This window comes from Neodiprion pinetum, chromosome 4 (assembly GCF_021155775.2).
Source record: "Neodiprion pinetum isolate iyNeoPine1 chromosome 4, iyNeoPine1.2, whole genome shotgun sequence".
Lineage (NCBI taxonomy): Eukaryota > Metazoa > Arthropoda > Insecta > Hymenoptera > Diprionidae > Neodiprion > Neodiprion pinetum.
The window spans coordinates 2727950-2745070 of NC_060235.2; the positions used below are offsets into that span (position 1 = coordinate 2727950).

General features: G+C 41.6%; 4 protein-coding genes across 8 annotated transcripts; 3 read left to right on the forward strand and 1 right to left on the reverse strand.

The window, feature by feature from the left end:
• Window positions 1–1490: 1490 nt before the first annotated feature.
• LOC138190295 (uncharacterized) lies at window positions 1491–9350 on the forward strand. Of its 2 annotated transcripts, XM_046622205.2 has the most exons (5): window positions 1547–3077; window positions 3241–3406; window positions 4433–4662; window positions 5789–7191; window positions 7527–9350. In XM_046622205.2, the coding sequence occupies exons 3-5, from the start codon at window positions 4660–4662 to the stop codon at window positions 7738–7740; spliced, it is 1620 nt and encodes a 539-aa protein (XP_046478161.1). In that variant the 5' UTR covers window positions 1547–3077; window positions 3241–3406; window positions 4433–4659; the 3' UTR covers window positions 7741–9350. The 2 variants fall into 2 exon arrangements, with proteins under 2 accessions (XP_046478160.1, XP_046478161.1); XM_046622204.2 differs by lacking the exon at window positions 4433–4662 and having other exon boundaries at window positions 1491–3077.
• A 269-nt stretch (window positions 9351–9619) lies between these two features.
• On the forward strand, window positions 9620–12750 carry LOC124217002 (glycolipid transfer protein). Of its 4 annotated transcripts, none has more exons than XM_046622207.2 (6): window positions 9620–9767; window positions 11126–11289; window positions 11471–11526; window positions 11621–11742; window positions 11833–11983; window positions 12061–12748. In XM_046622207.2, the coding sequence occupies exons 2-6, from the start codon at window positions 11145–11147 to the stop codon at window positions 12241–12243; spliced, it is 657 nt and encodes a 218-aa protein (XP_046478163.1). In that variant the 5' UTR covers window positions 9620–9767; window positions 11126–11144; the 3' UTR covers window positions 12244–12748. The 4 variants fall into 4 exon arrangements, with proteins under 4 accessions (XP_046478163.1, XP_046478165.1, XP_046478166.1 ...); XM_046622209.2 differs by lacking the exon at window positions 9620–9767 and adding an exon at window positions 10419–10788 and having other exon boundaries at window positions 12061–12750; XM_046622210.2 differs by lacking the exon at window positions 9620–9767 and adding an exon at window positions 10999–11017 and having other exon boundaries at window positions 12061–12750.
• Window positions 12751–12760: 10 nt separating this feature from the next.
• LOC124217012 (transmembrane protein 17B) lies at window positions 12761–13946 on the reverse strand. The gene is made up of 4 exons (XM_046622231.1): window positions 13633–13946; window positions 13442–13545; window positions 13152–13265; window positions 12761–13069 (listed from the first exon to the last, which is right to left on the reverse strand). Exons 1-4 carry the CDS (start codon window positions 13718–13720, stop codon window positions 12827–12829), a joined length of 549 nt encoding a protein of 182 aa, XP_046478187.1. The 5' UTR covers window positions 13721–13946; the 3' UTR covers window positions 12761–12826.
• Window positions 12947–17046, forward strand: LOC124217007 (uncharacterized). The gene is made up of 8 exons (XM_046622222.2): window positions 12947–13088; window positions 14175–14270; window positions 14451–14863; window positions 15320–15531; window positions 15738–15790; window positions 15881–16100; window positions 16216–16424; window positions 16546–17046. Exons 2-8 carry the CDS (start codon window positions 14200–14202, stop codon window positions 16619–16621), a joined length of 1254 nt encoding a protein of 417 aa, XP_046478178.1. The 5' UTR covers window positions 12947–13088; window positions 14175–14199; the 3' UTR covers window positions 16622–17046.
• Window positions 17047–17121: the final 75 nt, after the last annotated feature.

Sequence of the window (17121 nt, forward strand, 5' to 3'; positions counted from 1 at the left end):
AAACCCGTCGGACCAATAATAAAGTCACGTTCGTCTCTATATATCCCTGCTAAGATTTACCTCATATTTCTCATTCCTAGTACCGAATGTGAAATGTAATATATCGTGTGAATTATTCTCTCGCCGTTAGCAAGATACGTTATGTGTGTAATGATTATAAGGTGACAGTCTAGCCAAGAGTCTACTTCGGGGTTTAGGACAATTAATCACACTCTTGAAAAAAAGTATAAGACGTTCTTTTTTTCCCCCAGCTTAGATTTCGCCTCGATCGTTTATCACATACCAGCATTATATCACGTATATGTGAAGTTTGTACCACGCGGACCGTGTTTCTCCGGTTTTTAAATTATTGTTAACCGATTCCATACACATTCTTACTTCGGACCCGAGTCATTAGTGTATAAATTCTTTCAATCCGCGACTAAACTGGTTCGAGACTTTTTTTGTTCAACGATTTTTTTTCCTTTTCTCGTTTATTCGAAAGAAAAAAACAAAAAGAAGAAAAAAACACTTGGCATGCCTTGGCTATTGACCCGGCAGCTGATTCGTCGACGAATAAACGTTCTTCGTTAATTAATACAGATATTCGCTGCTTCCTGAATAATCAGACGCTAGATCAATTTATTTGGTAATGTTGACGCGCCGGTCTCTGGACACCAACGTGGCGCCAGAGATCGGACGACGCATGTGTTATCTTGATACGAGGAGAGAGTGTACGTCGGTGTTTGCGATACGTCTATGAATTCATCTACACGAGACTTGAAATTTTGTAGAACATCTATCGGATCATTCTAACGCTATTCGTCCAGATACCTACTTATACCTGGGTGAAAGCCACGTGGATGAGAAGAGGCATCGTTCGTTGATTATTTTTTTTTTTTTCCTCCACCTTCTTCTGCTTCTTCTTTAATTGCCGACGATTCCTTTGCAGAAAGTGAAACTGGCCGAGCTCTGCTGCTGCCGCTGATGCTGCTGCGTACAGGTATGAGACGTAGTGTTATAGTATACGAGGAAGCACGGGTTCTAGGTAAGGACAACGACCGGCGTAATCAATGGATGACGCAACAAGCTTGCCTTGCGGTTGAGGTACAGGACGATGACCAGCAGGCGCCGGCAGTTATAATTCCTGGTAAATACCTAGCCATTTATTTAGTCGTCTCGTGCTCTGACGAACAATTAACAACCATCCAGGATTATATACAGCATCGCCTGGACCGCACGTGCCAACCTCCTCCAATGCGTCTTCTTCGAGCTGGATTTTCTTACGCCATGTGCCCTGAACAGTGCCCCGTAGTTGTCACAAGAATTTGGACCAACGCCCGAAAAGCTGCGGCAAACGTCGTCTCTGCTTTGCAGGGAATCGATAACCTACGTAACGCTGCAAACTGCAGAGCTACAGGTATGCGGGATGGATGGAATGGAATGGGTCAATTGCTTCCGGGCTAATCACGTGAGACTTCCGGATTTAAACGATTTCCTTCTACGTATTATACCCGGAATTTTTAACTGTGTATGCAAGGTGCTGATCACGTTTCCTGCTGGGTCCTCCATCGGGCTTGACTACTTTTTTAATAACTTGAGACGATAGTTGACGGTGAACGCAACCTCTCGCCGTTCTCACAATTTATTAGAGCACTGGTTCCGCCCGCTTTCTATCGCTCAACGAGGCCTCAGTTTTTCGAGGATACGGTCAATACCGTCGCTACATTATTCTTGATTGCTCCTAGCCAGCGCTGCAGCGTTCCGAACACCCAGCAACAACGTCTTGGCTACCTTAATGCCGATCAGGAGGAAGATGTATAGCTGTATTGTTGGGATGACAGAAGGTGTAACACACGCGGATGGATCGAGTCCGAGCAACATTTTGCGATGGCGCGGTGACCTTGAGGGACGACCTCAGGACGAGCCTCGCGTGGCAGGAAAGGTGACTCGTAGAAATGGCGCAATCCAGTTTCCCCTTTGACCCAATTTTGGCCGAGCACGCGCCTGTCGTTACAGTTGGAATAAAAATCGAAACGTCGAATGCGAGGCTTTCATGTGAACACAGTTTCGGAACATCCGCGTGACAAGGGTGAATCAGGACTATGACACATCCATCGGTGACTACAAATCGACTGGTCGTGACGGAAGCTTATGCATCTACACATCACTGCGGATCAGCTTTTTACGGATGAAAAAACTCTGGCGAACCTTATTCCGGCACGTGCCAGCAACTACGACGCCAGTGCAGATTCGTCCGACGAGAATCTTTCACGAATATAAAAGACTTGAGGATAAGGTTCATGACACTCGCCGCGACTGGAAGGCCAAGAGGAACTGCGTAGTTGTTTGCGCCATCCTTATCCTCCGTGGCCTTGAGGCAAGTCCTCCCAGTCCGTCCGAGGAACTAATCTACTGCTGCTTCGACCACGTAACCAGCTCTTGAGACGTTTTACAATGTGCGATCACACCTATGAGATTCCGTACTCGAGCGCGATCGAGCGACCAACCAACCAACCAAGCGTGTCCATCATTCAGTGTCAGTGAACGCGTAATATCCATACATGCGATGATTCTGCGACGCCATTATCCGTAGGATAAGTTCTCTCTTCTCTCCGTGCGTTCGCATAAATCACGAGCAAACAAGTTCGCGATCATCGGCTCGTTTAAAACATTTGAACTCCGGTTTTGAAAGTAAAAAATTGAGGAAGAAAAAAACACATGTCCATCTCGTTTTTGGAAGTCTGATACGTGTTGGCGTTAATCATCCTTTGTTAGTTAGCACGGTGCAATTGGCGAGTCAAGATTAAAGATGAAGGAAAATGTTTTGCATCACGACGACTTTGCCAGATCGTTGATCAAATTGTGCTGTATTCGGTGTAGGAGCAAAGAGGCAGCGCTAAATGTCGCTCAGGACGCAGTCTCGTCGCTGCTCCGGCTTCGAGAATAATAGAACGCTGTGCTCAAGGGACTTTGACCTCGTGACCAACTTGAAGGGCAACGTACCTTGAAGAAGGGGAAAGGCTCTACGTCGTACCTACGGGTACCTAATTGGAGGCAACGAACCTGGCTGCGACTCGTTCAGGCGTACAGAACAGGTAGGTAATTGACCAATGCACGCTGTCACACTCCCTTGTCCTACTTAGAGCCCGGAGGCACTCTTCTTCTCCGTTCGCTCACTGGCTATGCACTACTTTCATCGGCTATCGACCCCTGAGCGGTACAATCTGCCTAAGTAAAAAGTGTTTTCTTCTTACACAGCTGAACAAGAAGAGCCGCGAAGAGACCAAAATGGAAGTGTACAATATCGGTAGAAGGTTGTTGTTCGACGATAAAACTGGTAACTTTCTTGGAATGAGTGGAAACGAAATTGGTCGATAGTTCAAAACAGTTCTTCCAGAAATCCGACTTCCGAAAGATGAATGAGGTAACTTTATCTTTTTCAATATCTTTTCTTTCCTTTCAAGCGAAAAACAAGTCCGTAATCCGGAATGCGGCTAACGTCGGAACTTCACTAACGTATTCAAAATTCTTCTGATCATTTCGAGAAGTTGATTTTATTCGACGGAGCTGCGTATTTGCCGTGAAAATGTTTTCACTCGGCAGCAGGAAACGCAGCATCAAATTGTCGGATGGTAAAAAATTCACATACTAAATAATAAAAGCATTACAAAATTGTCCTTGTAAGAATGTCAAGAATTACCGAAACTCGCAATACGGAATTTATGCAAGTTTGAAAGCAAAAACTAAAACAGGTTCGTGTTCTCGAAGAATCAAAAAGTCATGAAAAAGGAGACGAACTTGACTAGCCAAATCGCATCCTACAGACACACGTCGAACTCTCGGGACTCTCGGTACGGAGTGACAATGAAAGTTGAAAGGCGGAAGACGTCATCGATGAGCGGAGGCAGCTCCGGAAGAGTCCGTAACCTTTTGGACGTATAGATTGTTAAGAAGCTCAATACGCTTCAGCTCGTTTAAGGACCCCACCCACCAGTAATGTGTACCGTAGCTAACAAGGAAGTCGATCTCGCTGATTTTATTTCTCTTGTAATATGTTGTAGTAGACTAAACACTAAGCGCCACGTATTTTTTTTTTTTTATCTGCCATTAAACACTTTAAGGGGGTAAAACCACCCTCCAAAGTAAGGCGTGTCAGCGGGTGATTTGCTAGTTTCACCCACAAGAACATAATATTTTTTAACAAATCCAACTGGAAAAGTTTTCTCCTAACGAGTCAAAAATACTGCCAAATCGCCCCTCGACATGCCTTACTTTGGAGGGCGGTTTCACCCCCTTAAAATGTTTAATGACAGATCGTAAAAAAACAAAATACGTGTTGTCTAGTCTTTGGTCTACTCTAACATATCACAGAAGAAATCGAGTCCGAGAGATCGACCTGCAGTGATACCTTCCTTGTAAGTGTCAAAGTGAACTCCCTGTTCACATTTAGTTTTAAAGGTCAAAGTAGCGCGGGCGGCAGGCCTCCCTGCGGAACCCGGGGGTGGCTTCGCCCCCGCCGCCCTTAGCGCAAGGGTGCGGAGCAGCAGTGCGGGTGCGCGACGCAGTGGCGCCGTAGTACCGGCGTATTCCGCCGTCCGTCTCGGCGCCACAGTTCCGCCGCATGTCTGGGGCCGGCTAGCCGCTATTCGCAACTGGCTTGCAATCGACGCGAGCAAAATGGTAAGTCGAAACCTTAAAGGCCGTTTTAACGTAACCCCGGGTGTCGCCGCCGCGGGACATCGTTTCCGCGTCAGCTTATCGCATCGCTTTTTAAACGCCGAAGGCCGACGCGAAATTTTTATTTACTTCCTTTTTTTGCAAGGTGACAGAATTGAACGACTCCACAATCACCGACGGTGTGTGATAATCGTGCATTCCTGCGTCGTGTTCTTCACTCTGGATTGCGTTTCGTTACCTTTCTATGATCACCTTCCGGGTTTCTTGTCGGCTCTTTCGTTTTTATACTATAGACATATGCGTTAAATGCTCGCCTATCGAATTGGGCTTGCGGCAGAGCTATATGTAGGGCTGATATTCCCCATTTACGTTGTTGGTTTAGACCTTCGTGCGATTGATCGGACGGAATATAAGTTCGCGCTGTAAAGTGATGCTGAACGTCAGGTTTTGATCTGTCACACCCGTGCAAGAGCTATTTCTTCATAGAGTTTTGACGAATCCTTATTCGTCCTGATTTCCACTCTCGCATTACGCCTCGTCCTCTTTTTTTGCGGTGTCTCATGTGCCTTGCCACCTTGCTAGACTCACACCACCAATGAACATTGAGCGGAAGCACGCACGGCGCACTTGACAATGTAGTCAATGCGACTTCAACGCGGTGATCACAGCTTACGTGACTCACCGAACTTACGCACGCGGTTCTCGGGATTACCGCGAGATCGCAGCAGCTGACGGCTCACTAATTTCACAAAAAGAGTTTCCTACTTTCATCGAGGATATGAACCATACACCGTTTAAGAACATATAGTATTTATCATCAAGCTAGCGGTTTCATTTAACGCCATTACTTACAAAAAGCTCAGTCTCTTTTTGGACACTTGTTGAGAGAGAAAAATTGGGAACTTGGGACCCTTTAGCTTAGGAAAAATGAAAATTATCAGTTACGGGTCTGTTATCCTGCATTGCCATGTGCAGCAAACACGTTTCTGAGCGCGCTGCGGGCTTCACTTCCGGTTTAATTGCTCACACCTTCTCCAAACAGTGAATCTGGAAAAAAATATCGGGGAATCACCAGAACTACTGGTACTTCGTTCGAACTGCCGGTAAACTAAAGCTGAATTTGTTACAGGTGCTCGCCGACACGGGACTGCCGGACAACGATCGAAGCGCTTTGACGAACCGAAACACGGAGGGTATAACCGTGACAAACTTGACGGACGGTGAGACCGTGAGTTACAGTTTGGCCCTGGTTCGAGGTCGAGCGCCTATGGGATGCGGCCGGATCACGGTGCGAAATGCGAGGAGCGGTGTTTTGGAGTGGCCTGTGATCGGTGGTGAGTTCCGGGCGATAGCGGAGCTCACCAGGGGAGAAAACACCCTGGAGCTCGAGGCCGGGGGATTCAAGCGTCGGTTGGGACTACGACACGAGCCACGTACGACGCGGATGAGAGTTACGCCAGTTTACGTTATATGCGCTGGTCACAACGGCCGGTTCCAGGGGCCCCGAGGCGAGGACTGCTCGGTCGAAAGCGCTGCAACGAGGATCGGTCTCGGGGCCCGTTTGCTGCAGACCCTTACCGCCGAGAAGCTTCGGGAGGCCGGACACGGCCGGAAGACCTTCCAGCTCGAGCGAGACCTCGACGGCGCCGAGTGCCTCGTGATGCACAGCATGCTCCACGTGGACAGGGCGCGCGCAATGACGCAGCGTCACCTCTGGGAGCTTGTTGCGAGGGAGCTGATGACCGGCCCTTTGGCATCCAAGGATCGTAAGTACCTCGCCTTTCTTTCCTGCACCCGCTACCGCGGTGCCCCGAGTCCCAGAACACACGAGGACACGCTGGCCCGCACCGAAGGTCACGCGGCCCTTGGAGGCGGCGGTCTCGCACTCTTCGGATCGGCCTGCCTCCACACCTGGCCCACGTGTCTGGGTCAGGTGCTCCCGCGGTTTCTCGATGAGACGATTGTTGATACCGAGCAGTTCATGGACGACAGCAACTACCGCGGCACTCACGCTGGCTGCCTCGCCACCACCCTGGGGTCGGTGCTCCACGAGCTCGGGCACACTTTTGATCTTGGGCACACACGTGAGGGCATCATGGGGCGTGGGTTCGACTACGTCGACAGAGTATTCGTCGGGCGCGCTGGTATCGACTTAAACCGCAACCCCATCAGACGCGACCCCCAGCATACGACTGTTGCCCTCAGCCGACCCCTCAGCGTCACCGTCACCGTTCAAGGTGCATTCGGCGGCGGCAGCCCTCGCAGGGGTCGACTTTTGTCCGAGACGTCGAGGCCATCGCCTTCCCTCAGTCCCCGACCAAATGCTACACCAGGAAGGCTATCGGCCCCTGCCAGTCCCGAGCTGAACAGATCCCTGTCACGGAGTCTCACAGCGTCCGAACCACCCCCGCAACCCGACAGAACATTTTGGGGGCCTTCATGCGCCACTCTCCTAGCCTATCATCGCTGGTTCAATGAGGAAGTTGACAATTTACCGAACAAGGGAATGGAGATCAGATACGACGCTAAGAGGTGAGTCGAATTATTCGTCTAATGTAAAGGGGGTAAAAATATAGAGGTCGGAAAATTGAAAGGTATCACATAGGATCGAATACTCGAAGACGGGAATGTCTGTCTTACAGAATTTCAAAATTTATAAAGTTCACAACTTTGAATGATCGATATTCTGACCCTAGTATTTTTCTCATTTCTGCACATTTTTATCTCTGCTCGAATATATAACATTCGTATGACAAAAAGCTATCGTATCCAAATAAACTTCAGTTCAAATGCATCGTGGATATTTCCGGTGCAATTTGAACTCTAGGTAGTTTATTATTTCGCGGATTTTTCATATCATGAAATAGAAATGTGGTGCGGTCGAGATGCGGCGTCCGGATGATGGAGCTCAGGGAATCCGCGGGCGAGATGGTCGTCGGCTCTCGACAGTTTCCGGGCCCTCGCCCCCCAATTGAAGCCCTGGTTCCGCCACCCCCACCGCATTGCCTCGTCCCGCTGACTCTCGTCGCTGAAGACTCAGCCGGTAACATCCTGAAGTACCCAATGCCCACGGCCTTTTAGATTATAATCCACAGCCTGCGCCTTCCACTACACGTTGCTAGTCTTGAAAATAATTTGGAATAATATATAATTTTAAGAATAATAGGTGATAACAGCTTTGCGGTCACTTCATCTTTCCACACTCGCATAATATCTACATACCTAATATTACTACGGAAATTTATCGCCTCACGGCTAGATACTTAACACAGCTGAAATGTACTTCTTCGTACATGTATTAATCACTAAACCGAAGTAGAAAGGTATGTTGTGTAGTCAGTATTAATCGAAGTAAGGAACAAAGGTCATATATGAAATCGATCATGCGATAACTACTCGGTTTTTCATCTTCAAGTGTATTAAAGATTTGATTAGTCGAATCGGAAGACGGAATCGTCTGTGAAAAGTAGTCTTACCATACAGTCACTACTTTAAATGTAGCTGTTTCTTTTTTATCTAACATTATATCGGGAAATTGAAAAAATCTAACTCATCCGTTTGTCAATATATCTATACTCATACGTATTTATTCACTCTTTGGATACACGACCAGAAATTTTAGTACAGGAAAAAGTTCACGATACCGATAAAAACATTATATAATACTCACGTAATATTGTATAGGTATTATAATATATCCACATGGTTGAATTAAATTTACATAGTTAGTTATCTATTACCAATATTCTCTCGTATATAAATATATCAAAATATATATAATATTTTAATACGCATACGTATAAACGCTTCCTGCAGCGTCTTATAATCTCGAATCGTGATTATACCTATAGTGAGTATATACAGATATATGTAAAATGATATTATATTATACTGATATACCAAATCAACATGACTAAGTAACGGGATTCTAAGATGAAAATATTTTTAACTAAATGCCATGCTAATGTAGTGTGCCTCCTGATACTTAGGTCCTAGTGTTAATCAAACATTCCCAATTTTCCGAAATTTCGCGGTTATATTATTAAGAATTATAACAATCTCGGCGTTGACGGAAAAACGAATTTTTATTTAAAAAAAATAAAAATACCCTAAAGATGTAATGGAACATAATACTACACCGAATTAAATCTCACAAACTCATTCAAAACCAGCTTGCAGAGGTATACCATAAACAGTAACTGGATAAGCAGTATTTTGAATGAAACATATAGTCATTTTAACTAACGAAATATTGCTAATCTCTCGACTCCCGTGAGCGTAATACAATAACGGCTTTCGATTAGCGACGTATTATTATTAGTAATAATCTAACTACACCTACGTACACTAATGCAGCCAATTATTATTTATACCTAACGTATATTGTAGTCTTATAGTATAAGCACTCTGTAGTTGTAAGCTATAGAAAAGAAATCGACGAGCATGATGATGATACTAATAATGAATTAATATATTGTACTTGTATATGAGCCTTGTGCGTGTACAAAATTATTTTGTTATATGGTAAGGTAGTCCTATGATAATGATAACAATGATAATTTACAATTATTACCATGTAACTTTGATGACAATATTGTAGCACATATTATGGCATACACACAGTACATAGGTATATGATATTATATTATACGTACCTATAAACATAATAAAAGAAATTATAAGATCGTTAATTATATTACAGGTTAACCTGTGAAAAAAACGGCCTCAAATGTTCCTTGATTAAATTTCTGTGTGTTATATTTTGTAAAAAAAAGTGCATTATAAAATCGCAGATACGATATCTTTTGCTTATATCATTATTATTATTATTGTTGTTGTAGTTATTATATAAATTTTTCGTAGATTCGTTATCCGTGTCCGGTCGAACCGAGCACTAATGCAAGCTGTCTACCTAAAGTACATACAACACAGCATGTTTACTCATTGGCTATAGTTGTGCCTTAGATAAGATAAGAATACAACCCCGGTCACTTGTCGCTACTAACCAGATCTCAAAATCTACTGTGACAATTCGTCGACAACACTTTTAGTCCACTGTCAGCATCCGTTTAGTATATACAGTTTTGCGAACGGTCTGCTACTTAATTGTAAGTCGTTATTGTAACAATGTTTAGTGTTTAATTTTTTGTATAAAAAAATATTCTCCATTTAGTGAACACATGTCAGTGGTTAACATTTACAAGCAAAAAATTGTTTGTTTCTTGTTTTTTGCTTGTAAATTCAAAACTAACGAGGTAATCTTGATCCCCGCTTCCCCGCGTCGGCCGTTCTAGCACCACTTGTCCCACCGTTTCTACTCGTTCGTCCGTTTTTAGTAATGTTTACAAGTATTTTTCACCTATTTTGCAGTATTTTAACGAGAATATACGTTATTTAGTACTATATTTCTACTATCAAAATCTGTTTGAAAAATTGAAATCAGACTTAAAAAATGGTGGTGTCATTAATTTTTGAAAGAAACATTGATTTTTCCGGATTTTCCCCGTTAATAATAATCCGATCAAGTCGTTTCAGCGCTTATTTTCTTCGTCTTTTGATTCTCGATAATTCGTCTAAGCAAAGCATCAAGATTGCTTTGTTAGTTTTGAAGTTACAAGCGAAAATCGAAAAAACCGATTTTTTGCTTTTAAATATTTATAAAAAATTGATAAATGATAGTTGTGAATGGAAAACATAACAGAACTAAGTACTGTATTTTGTGTGATAGCACAGTCGGTATCGTAATAGTATTTGTGTCACAGAATCACTCATTTTCTGCTCTATTGATTGGTCTAATCATTAAGCTTCGCTTGATTTTAAATTTATATCTGCCATGTAGCATAATTGCGCAAAACCTTAATCTACGTGTAGTATACGTATAAATTGATAAGCGAGAGGAAATACGAACCTTGATAAAGCGGAACGATTTTCATCTAATTTGCGAACGCGGGAATATCGAATATTTGAAAGCCTGTGAATTGCTAAGCACACCAAACATGTGACACGGGTCATTTTGCAACGGTGAATTAAAACTCAAATCCACGGTAACTTATTGGCCGAGATGAAAAAACTTTACGGAAAGTTGATATCTTTCGAATTTTTTCAACTCTAAGTCAATCAATCGCGGAGGTAATCTTGAATTTAAGGCGGAACTTTAAATATGAAAACGGCAATACCGATTTATTTTCAACGTTTTACCGTAATAAGCTCTAATAATAATTATAATAATAGTGATCGTATTGGGCTGTTTGAATACGGTATTTAAACAGCTGCCGCAGATGAATATGTGGCAATAATGCTTCGCACGATGCGCGGCTGTATATCTTGCATGCATTACGGAGACGCGCGAATGGATGATGTAAGCCGGTCGCCGCATACGATTAAGGCATTTGGTGGACGGCTACAACAGAATCTTTTGTAATGTTGAAAATATATAATATATGTTTATAAATTTCTATTCATATAGGACGAGGTAACACAAAAACATGGCTTCATCGACCTCCGGGACTCAACAACGCACCACTGACGCCACAGCCGACGATAATTTCGTTAAATTCCCTCCCGTTATCGACGGGAAAATAAACACCGCGGAGTTCTTAGCTGCTGCGCAGGGCGTTGTGCGAATCGTCGGTAAGTTAAGTATCACACACACACGCGTCTCGTCTCGCACAGCATCACGCCGCGAACATAACCTAGATGCAAACACCGAGGCGGCATTGGTGCGAATGCACGTGACATTACGATTAGCTATGCAGCGGGTGAGTACCTACTCACCGCGGTTATACTGAGAACCCTTTTTTACTCATTTCAGATAAATTTGGAAAGCTCTTTGCACCGGTCAAATATGACATGCAGGGAAACATTGACGTGAGTTGAACCCTTACTCGATTTTCGCAGTTAAAGCGTTGAATATATTTTACTTACATCTAATTATCACTGAATTCAATGGAAATCTTTGTAGAAATTGAACACAAAGTATGTGGCTGACAAAGAGAAACACTCGACGTTGCATGACATGATCTTGTTGGAAAAAATTTCAGGGAAAACTATAATCGCCACAGATGCTCTCCTCTGGCTGCGAAGGTAGCAAATTAATTAATTCTACAGAATTTCAGGTATCAAGTAATACATGCAGGCTTCTTCTCTAAAGTTTGTATCCTTACTACATCACAGAGGCCTCCACATGATCCAGGTGTTCTTTGAAAAGATTATTGAGGATCACAAAACTGGAAAAGCTAGCGATGATCTGGTTGCACTTCTGAAAAAAGCTTACAAAGAAGCCCTGGAACCATATCACGGATGGATGGCACAGCAGCTGTTTGGAGTATGTATGAGCATTAATTTTGGTGGTATTAATTAACTTTCTGTTGCACCATTAATAACTGACAATTTGTTTTGTAGCTGTTATCAAGGACGGTACCGACACGATCCCAACTACTGCACGCCCTTGCTAATGAGCAGAGGAATAAAGATGACTTGATAATACAAGAGCTAGACGTGTTTTTGGTCATTTTGAAAGAAAATTTGCAAAATCTGCTCACCTTTTACATCGAGCACAACCTAGAAAATGGTGCAAAAGTATAACCAACAGTTACTTCAGTAAATTTCATGGCGAGCTTGAAAAATACTTTAATTTTTTCTTTGTGAACGCCAAGCTTGATTTAACCATGTTTGGTAGATAACATATTATTATCAAGATATTTGAAAATACTTTTCAAGATTTATCTATTTCGGAACTTAATCACGAGCCCTGAATATAGGCTCAGAAGCAAACTGATGATACGTGGTCTTGAAACTTGATCTACAAGTTTTTCCATGTGCAGTTTTTACATTTTAGTACAAACATATTTTTACAACGAATATTTAAAATGTGTTCAACAACAGTTGGATTCACTGCAAACGTGACCAATAGGTGACTGGCTGCTGCTCCGCAGATTAAATCGTGTATTTACACAATTCTGATAGGTGCCAAATGAAACTAGGTAATGAGTAATTGTGGGTCATAAATTTATTACTTTATACCTATGTACAGATGAAAGATATGTATGTATGTTTATGTTTTATACGAGGTTAATGATTGTATAATTGAGTTATGAAATAATTAAGTGATGAATAGTTTAATATTTCATATATACAAGCATTACAGTTCAAAGATATTTCATCGGTCTTACTCTAGTTTTTCATTAATTTCGTACAGTTGTGCGAGGTAAAATCTTTTTGCATGATGATTGGCCGAATTTCTTAATGCAATTGTTCCAGTAATTATTTCAGTGAGGAGGAAAACTAACATAACGCTGTTTACTACATGTTCTCCTCTACCTGGCAGCATCCTACCATCAACAAGAGTAAACATTTGTAGAGGAAATTGTATCAGTGTTGAAATCAGCCAAAAGCAAGCCAACTCGGGAATCTGAAATCACGCAAATATGGTAATTTTCTCCATAACATTTCGTTGAAGTTTTTTCAAGTTCACGCAAATACAACGCCTAAACCTTCTCTGCCAAATTTCCGAGGTATCCTAGGTACAGTCGTATGCATTCCGAAACGGCAACAATTACGAAAACGCCAACAGTTATAAATTTGTAAATGTCCGATAGTTTATGGTACTGAAAAAAAATCACAACGTTAGTTAAGCTTAAAGTATTAGATTAAAATATCAATACGTACATTCTTGATAACGAGTCAACTATGGGTAATCAATATTTAACCGGTGATGGGTTTACCGGGCTTTAACGGGGTTAAAATATCAGCAATATTGCTGCTATTCGTTAAGAGTAGTTACTTTTTGATCGAGAAGATTCAAACTGATGAAAAACCAAAACGGAAATAGCCAAGTATTGAAATACAGTGCCATTTGTAGCGGTAAACTGGACTTAATCACGTTTCCTGTAAAATGGCAAAAGTAACGTATAATACGATCATCAACGACGCTGACCATTCCGACATCGTCGAATAGATCGCAAGGTTTATTACCGATGTCATGAAATTCTTTTATTCGATTGTGATAAGCGAGACCTGGAAATATTCTATCTGATGCACTTATTACTGTATCCTTCCACATTGCATAAAAAAAGTTATTAACCTAAAGTGGTCTACAGGTCGCTGTGACAACAAATATTTCTGCAACCACAAACCAAGGATATTTAGAGAGAGTGAGCCCCCCTGATTTAGTAACACTCTTTGACATGGAATAGGTTTTTTTTAACTAATTGTCGAGGTGCCGCGACGGTAAATGCATAAGTAATGTATGACTGCAACTAATTACTTATTGTTAGAGCATTGTACAGTATTACCTGCCGTATCATAAAATCGCACTGAAGTGGTAACTCTGGTACACGGCAATTCGTTGTGCGTTTCGGAACACGTGCTAAGGTTCGCGTCGTGGTCGCGTCACTTACTCGTAGGCCAATGGCCACCAATAGCTACTGCGATACATCAAACAGATCCAAAACGGCGTTCCCCCATAGATCCATCAGGGGTGTAAGTTAGGGTTCATCGTTCGATTGTTTTTGTAGTTACCAGGGTACAGTTTGTCGAAGCATGGCCGATAATGTGCTTAGTTTAGATGACATCATCAAGAAATCCAAAATTTCAGCAATGAAAGGCCGCGGGTGAGTTGAGAATTTATCATTTTCTTATTGAAATCTCAAAATTTTTTCTGTGAGTAAAGCTCGTTACTTAAGCCTTACTTCACCATGAATCTTATAACCTTCAAAAACATCTATCGAGCCACAATCATATCTGATGCTCATTAATTACAGCAAGCTTATGATATCTCACCAATATTACAGGTCGAGAAGAGGCATCAACCGAGGTACTCTACGAACTAACGTATCTTCGAGAGGTCGAGGAGGGCCGGTCATTGCGGATGCTAGATTCAAAATCATCCAAAAGAATCGTGAGAAACTCACTGATGCTCGAGATAAACTAGCTCAAATAGCCAAGCAGTCTGATGCCAGGTTGAAGTTGGACAAATTACGTGCCACTCATTTGAAAACTGTCGATTTACCTCTCAGTGGAATTTCTCGTCAAACGGGCCTCAATGGTCGAATTACATTGACGACCAATAAGCTTCATAATAAAACCATGCACCCGATTCCGGCTACAAACTATTTGGCGCCAGGTTCTAGAGCTATGGAATACAGGGCACCGCCCATGGTCGAAACTTCATACGCTGATGATATGGAAATGAACTTCAATGATGGTGCTCATTTTCTTTTTATCTATTTTCTATTCTAGGAAGACTTGTATATTATACCCTCAATTCGATTGCACATTGAATATCTCCTTGACATAATCTATAATTTTATTTGTATTCAGATATTTTTTCAATTTCTTGCACTGATATTTGCTTTTAGAATGTCTTTTTTTTCAGACTATTTTCTGATTTTACGTCTCTGAACATTCCGAAACATGTAATTCCCTCTAGCAATATAGTTTGTATATTCTCAAAGATTTTCTATCCAGCATTACATAATGATTTTGGATTTAGATTGTGTTATGACAAAATATGAATTCTTACGACACTTGTGGATGAAATTTAACTAAATATTTCAATATGTATCAGTAACATTGATAATCAATTTTAAATGTGTGTTATGACACATGCATTTTGACTGCCTTTACTCAATACCGATGATTCAATCTCATCCATTCTTAGATTACATGATGGATTCAACACCTCTAAGGCGGACTGTCAACAATGAATATGTGCCTGTGCCACCTCCACCACCACCTTCATTCAACTTATCCCCGACCAATGAATACACTTGGGTGAAGCTGCCTGGTAGTAGTCTTGGAAGGATGGGTTCTTCTAGGCCAGTTGAGGTTCAGAGACCACGTGACTTTAAAATTGTGGCTCGTACTTCAATGGTAATTACAAAAGTCTATTGCTTACAAACGTAGACTTTGTGAATTTCCTTCGTTTGGCTGAACAATTTTCTGTGACATTTTCACAAGAAATATAAATCTTTAGATTTCGTAAGCATTTAGCTCATGAGGGAATAAAAATTCAATAAATTTCGTAATTTTCTGGAAAAGCAGAGGTTTTAAATATTACAATTGTTGGCTGCTTTCAGGGTAAACCAATGGTTACTTCAAAGAGCGATTGGAGTTTTGGATCAAAAGCAAGGTATGTCGTCACTGCTTCATTGGACTAAAGTTTTAATTCATCTCTTGCTGTTTAATTACTGCTGCATAAATCGTCCTTGTATATTTGCAGAACCATATTGACTGAAGATACTATAAATGACAGATACCTGGACATCAGGGGTCGTAGAGACGTTGGTGTTAAATCGCGACTGGATTCATTACCAAATAAACCTCGAACCATGGGTATTTTATCTCGTCCAAAGTCTAGCTCAAATTCGACGTCAGTAACGACTGGTTATCGAATCGTTGTATCAAATCTCCAGGCCAATGTAACTCAGGAGGATATAAAGGTAAACCTAAAATATTCACGTCTATTTTGTTGGTAATTACGACGTGGAAGCCAAATATTTATTGTACAATGCGCCTGTAGTTATGTACATTAGATGCTAAATTCTTGTTACTAAGGAACTGTTCGAGGACGTCGGAGAATTGTTGGTGTCCAGGTTAGTGCGCCCAGGCACAGCTGAGGTGATTTACAAGACATTAAAAGATGCAACGAAAGCGGTGGAAACTTATCACAATCGGCAACTGGATGGACATCCTATGAAATGTTTATTAGTTAATCCACGACCAAAAAATAATCCAACTGGTCCAGCAGTTAGGCCATTGCCCGAGTAAGCAAAATCATATACTTGAAGTAACTAAATTGTAATGATAATTATTTTTGATATCTTTCTGTTCGGCTCTTAACAATCCCAATCTTTGTTCACTTGAGGCTGTCATTTTAATTTACAGAACAAGACGGAGTGCGAGTTCAAGTTATGTGCAGCCTAGTCTTGGCGCAGTCCATCGTGCACTATTTGATGACTGAACAATAAACAACATATTTGAAGCATCATGAATTCGATACGAAATATATTTATAATTCATGAATTACGCATACACCAATTCGGTATACAAATGATGTTAAAGCGCATCACTGCTGCGACGCATCGCAATGATTGTGATTGAAAAATTTTATTACTTCATGCCTCGTGATTGTTAGAAGTATGAAATACTAATGAGTATTGAACACTTGAATATAAACTCGAACAAAGGGATAAAAGACTTTGAACGAAGATAGAAGATGAAACTGCTCTTAGTAGTTGGTATAACTTCATACCATCCTCGACTCATGAACCGATCAACATCGATTCGTCATTCATTTCACATTTAACGATTACTATGTTGAAAGCTAGGTATACATTACTGTACGTCACGCCTGTAGCGATTGTACAATAAAAATGCATAACATAAGCCGTATACTTTACCGTAATAGCATACTAAATGTATGTATCCCACTACATTGTACTTATTCGTTACTAATATTTT

Coding starts and splice junctions, on each gene's coding strand:
- LOC124217012 (XM_046622231.1), bottom strand. CDS start 13,720: ATGTGGAAGGATACAGTAATAAGTGCATCAGATAGAATATTTCCAGGT. Junction 13,546..13,632: donor AAAAGAATTTCATGACATCG/GTAATAAACCTT, acceptor GCCATTTTACAG/GAAACGTGATTAAGTCCAGT. Junction 13,266..13,441: donor TGAATCTTCTCGATCAAAAA/GTAACTACTCTT, acceptor ATTTTTTTTCAG/TACCATAAACTATCGGACAT.
- LOC138190295 (XM_046622204.2), top strand. Junction 7,192..7,526: donor ATCAGATACGACGCTAAGAG/GTGAGTCGAATT, acceptor ATCATGAAATAG/AAATGTGGTGCGGTCGAGAT.
- LOC124217007 (XM_046622222.2), top strand. CDS start 14,200: ATGGCCGATAATGTGCTTAGTTTAGATGACATCATCAAGAAATCCAAA. Junction 16,101..16,215: donor TAACTCAGGAGGATATAAAG/GTAAACCTAAAA, acceptor CTTGTTACTAAG/GAACTGTTCGAGGACGTCGG. Junction 16,425..16,545: donor GCAGTTAGGCCATTGCCCGA/GTAAGCAAAATC, acceptor TTTAATTTACAG/AACAAGACGGAGTGCGAGTT.
- LOC124217002 (XM_046622207.2), top strand. CDS start 11,145: ATGGCTTCATCGACCTCCGGGACTCAACAACGCACCACTGACGCCACA. Junction 11,290..11,470: donor GGGCGTTGTGCGAATCGTCG/GTAAGTTAAGTA, acceptor TACTCATTTCAG/ATAAATTTGGAAAGCTCTTT. Junction 11,984..12,060: donor TGGCACAGCAGCTGTTTGGA/GTATGTATGAGC, acceptor TTTGTTTTGTAG/CTGTTATCAAGGACGGTACC.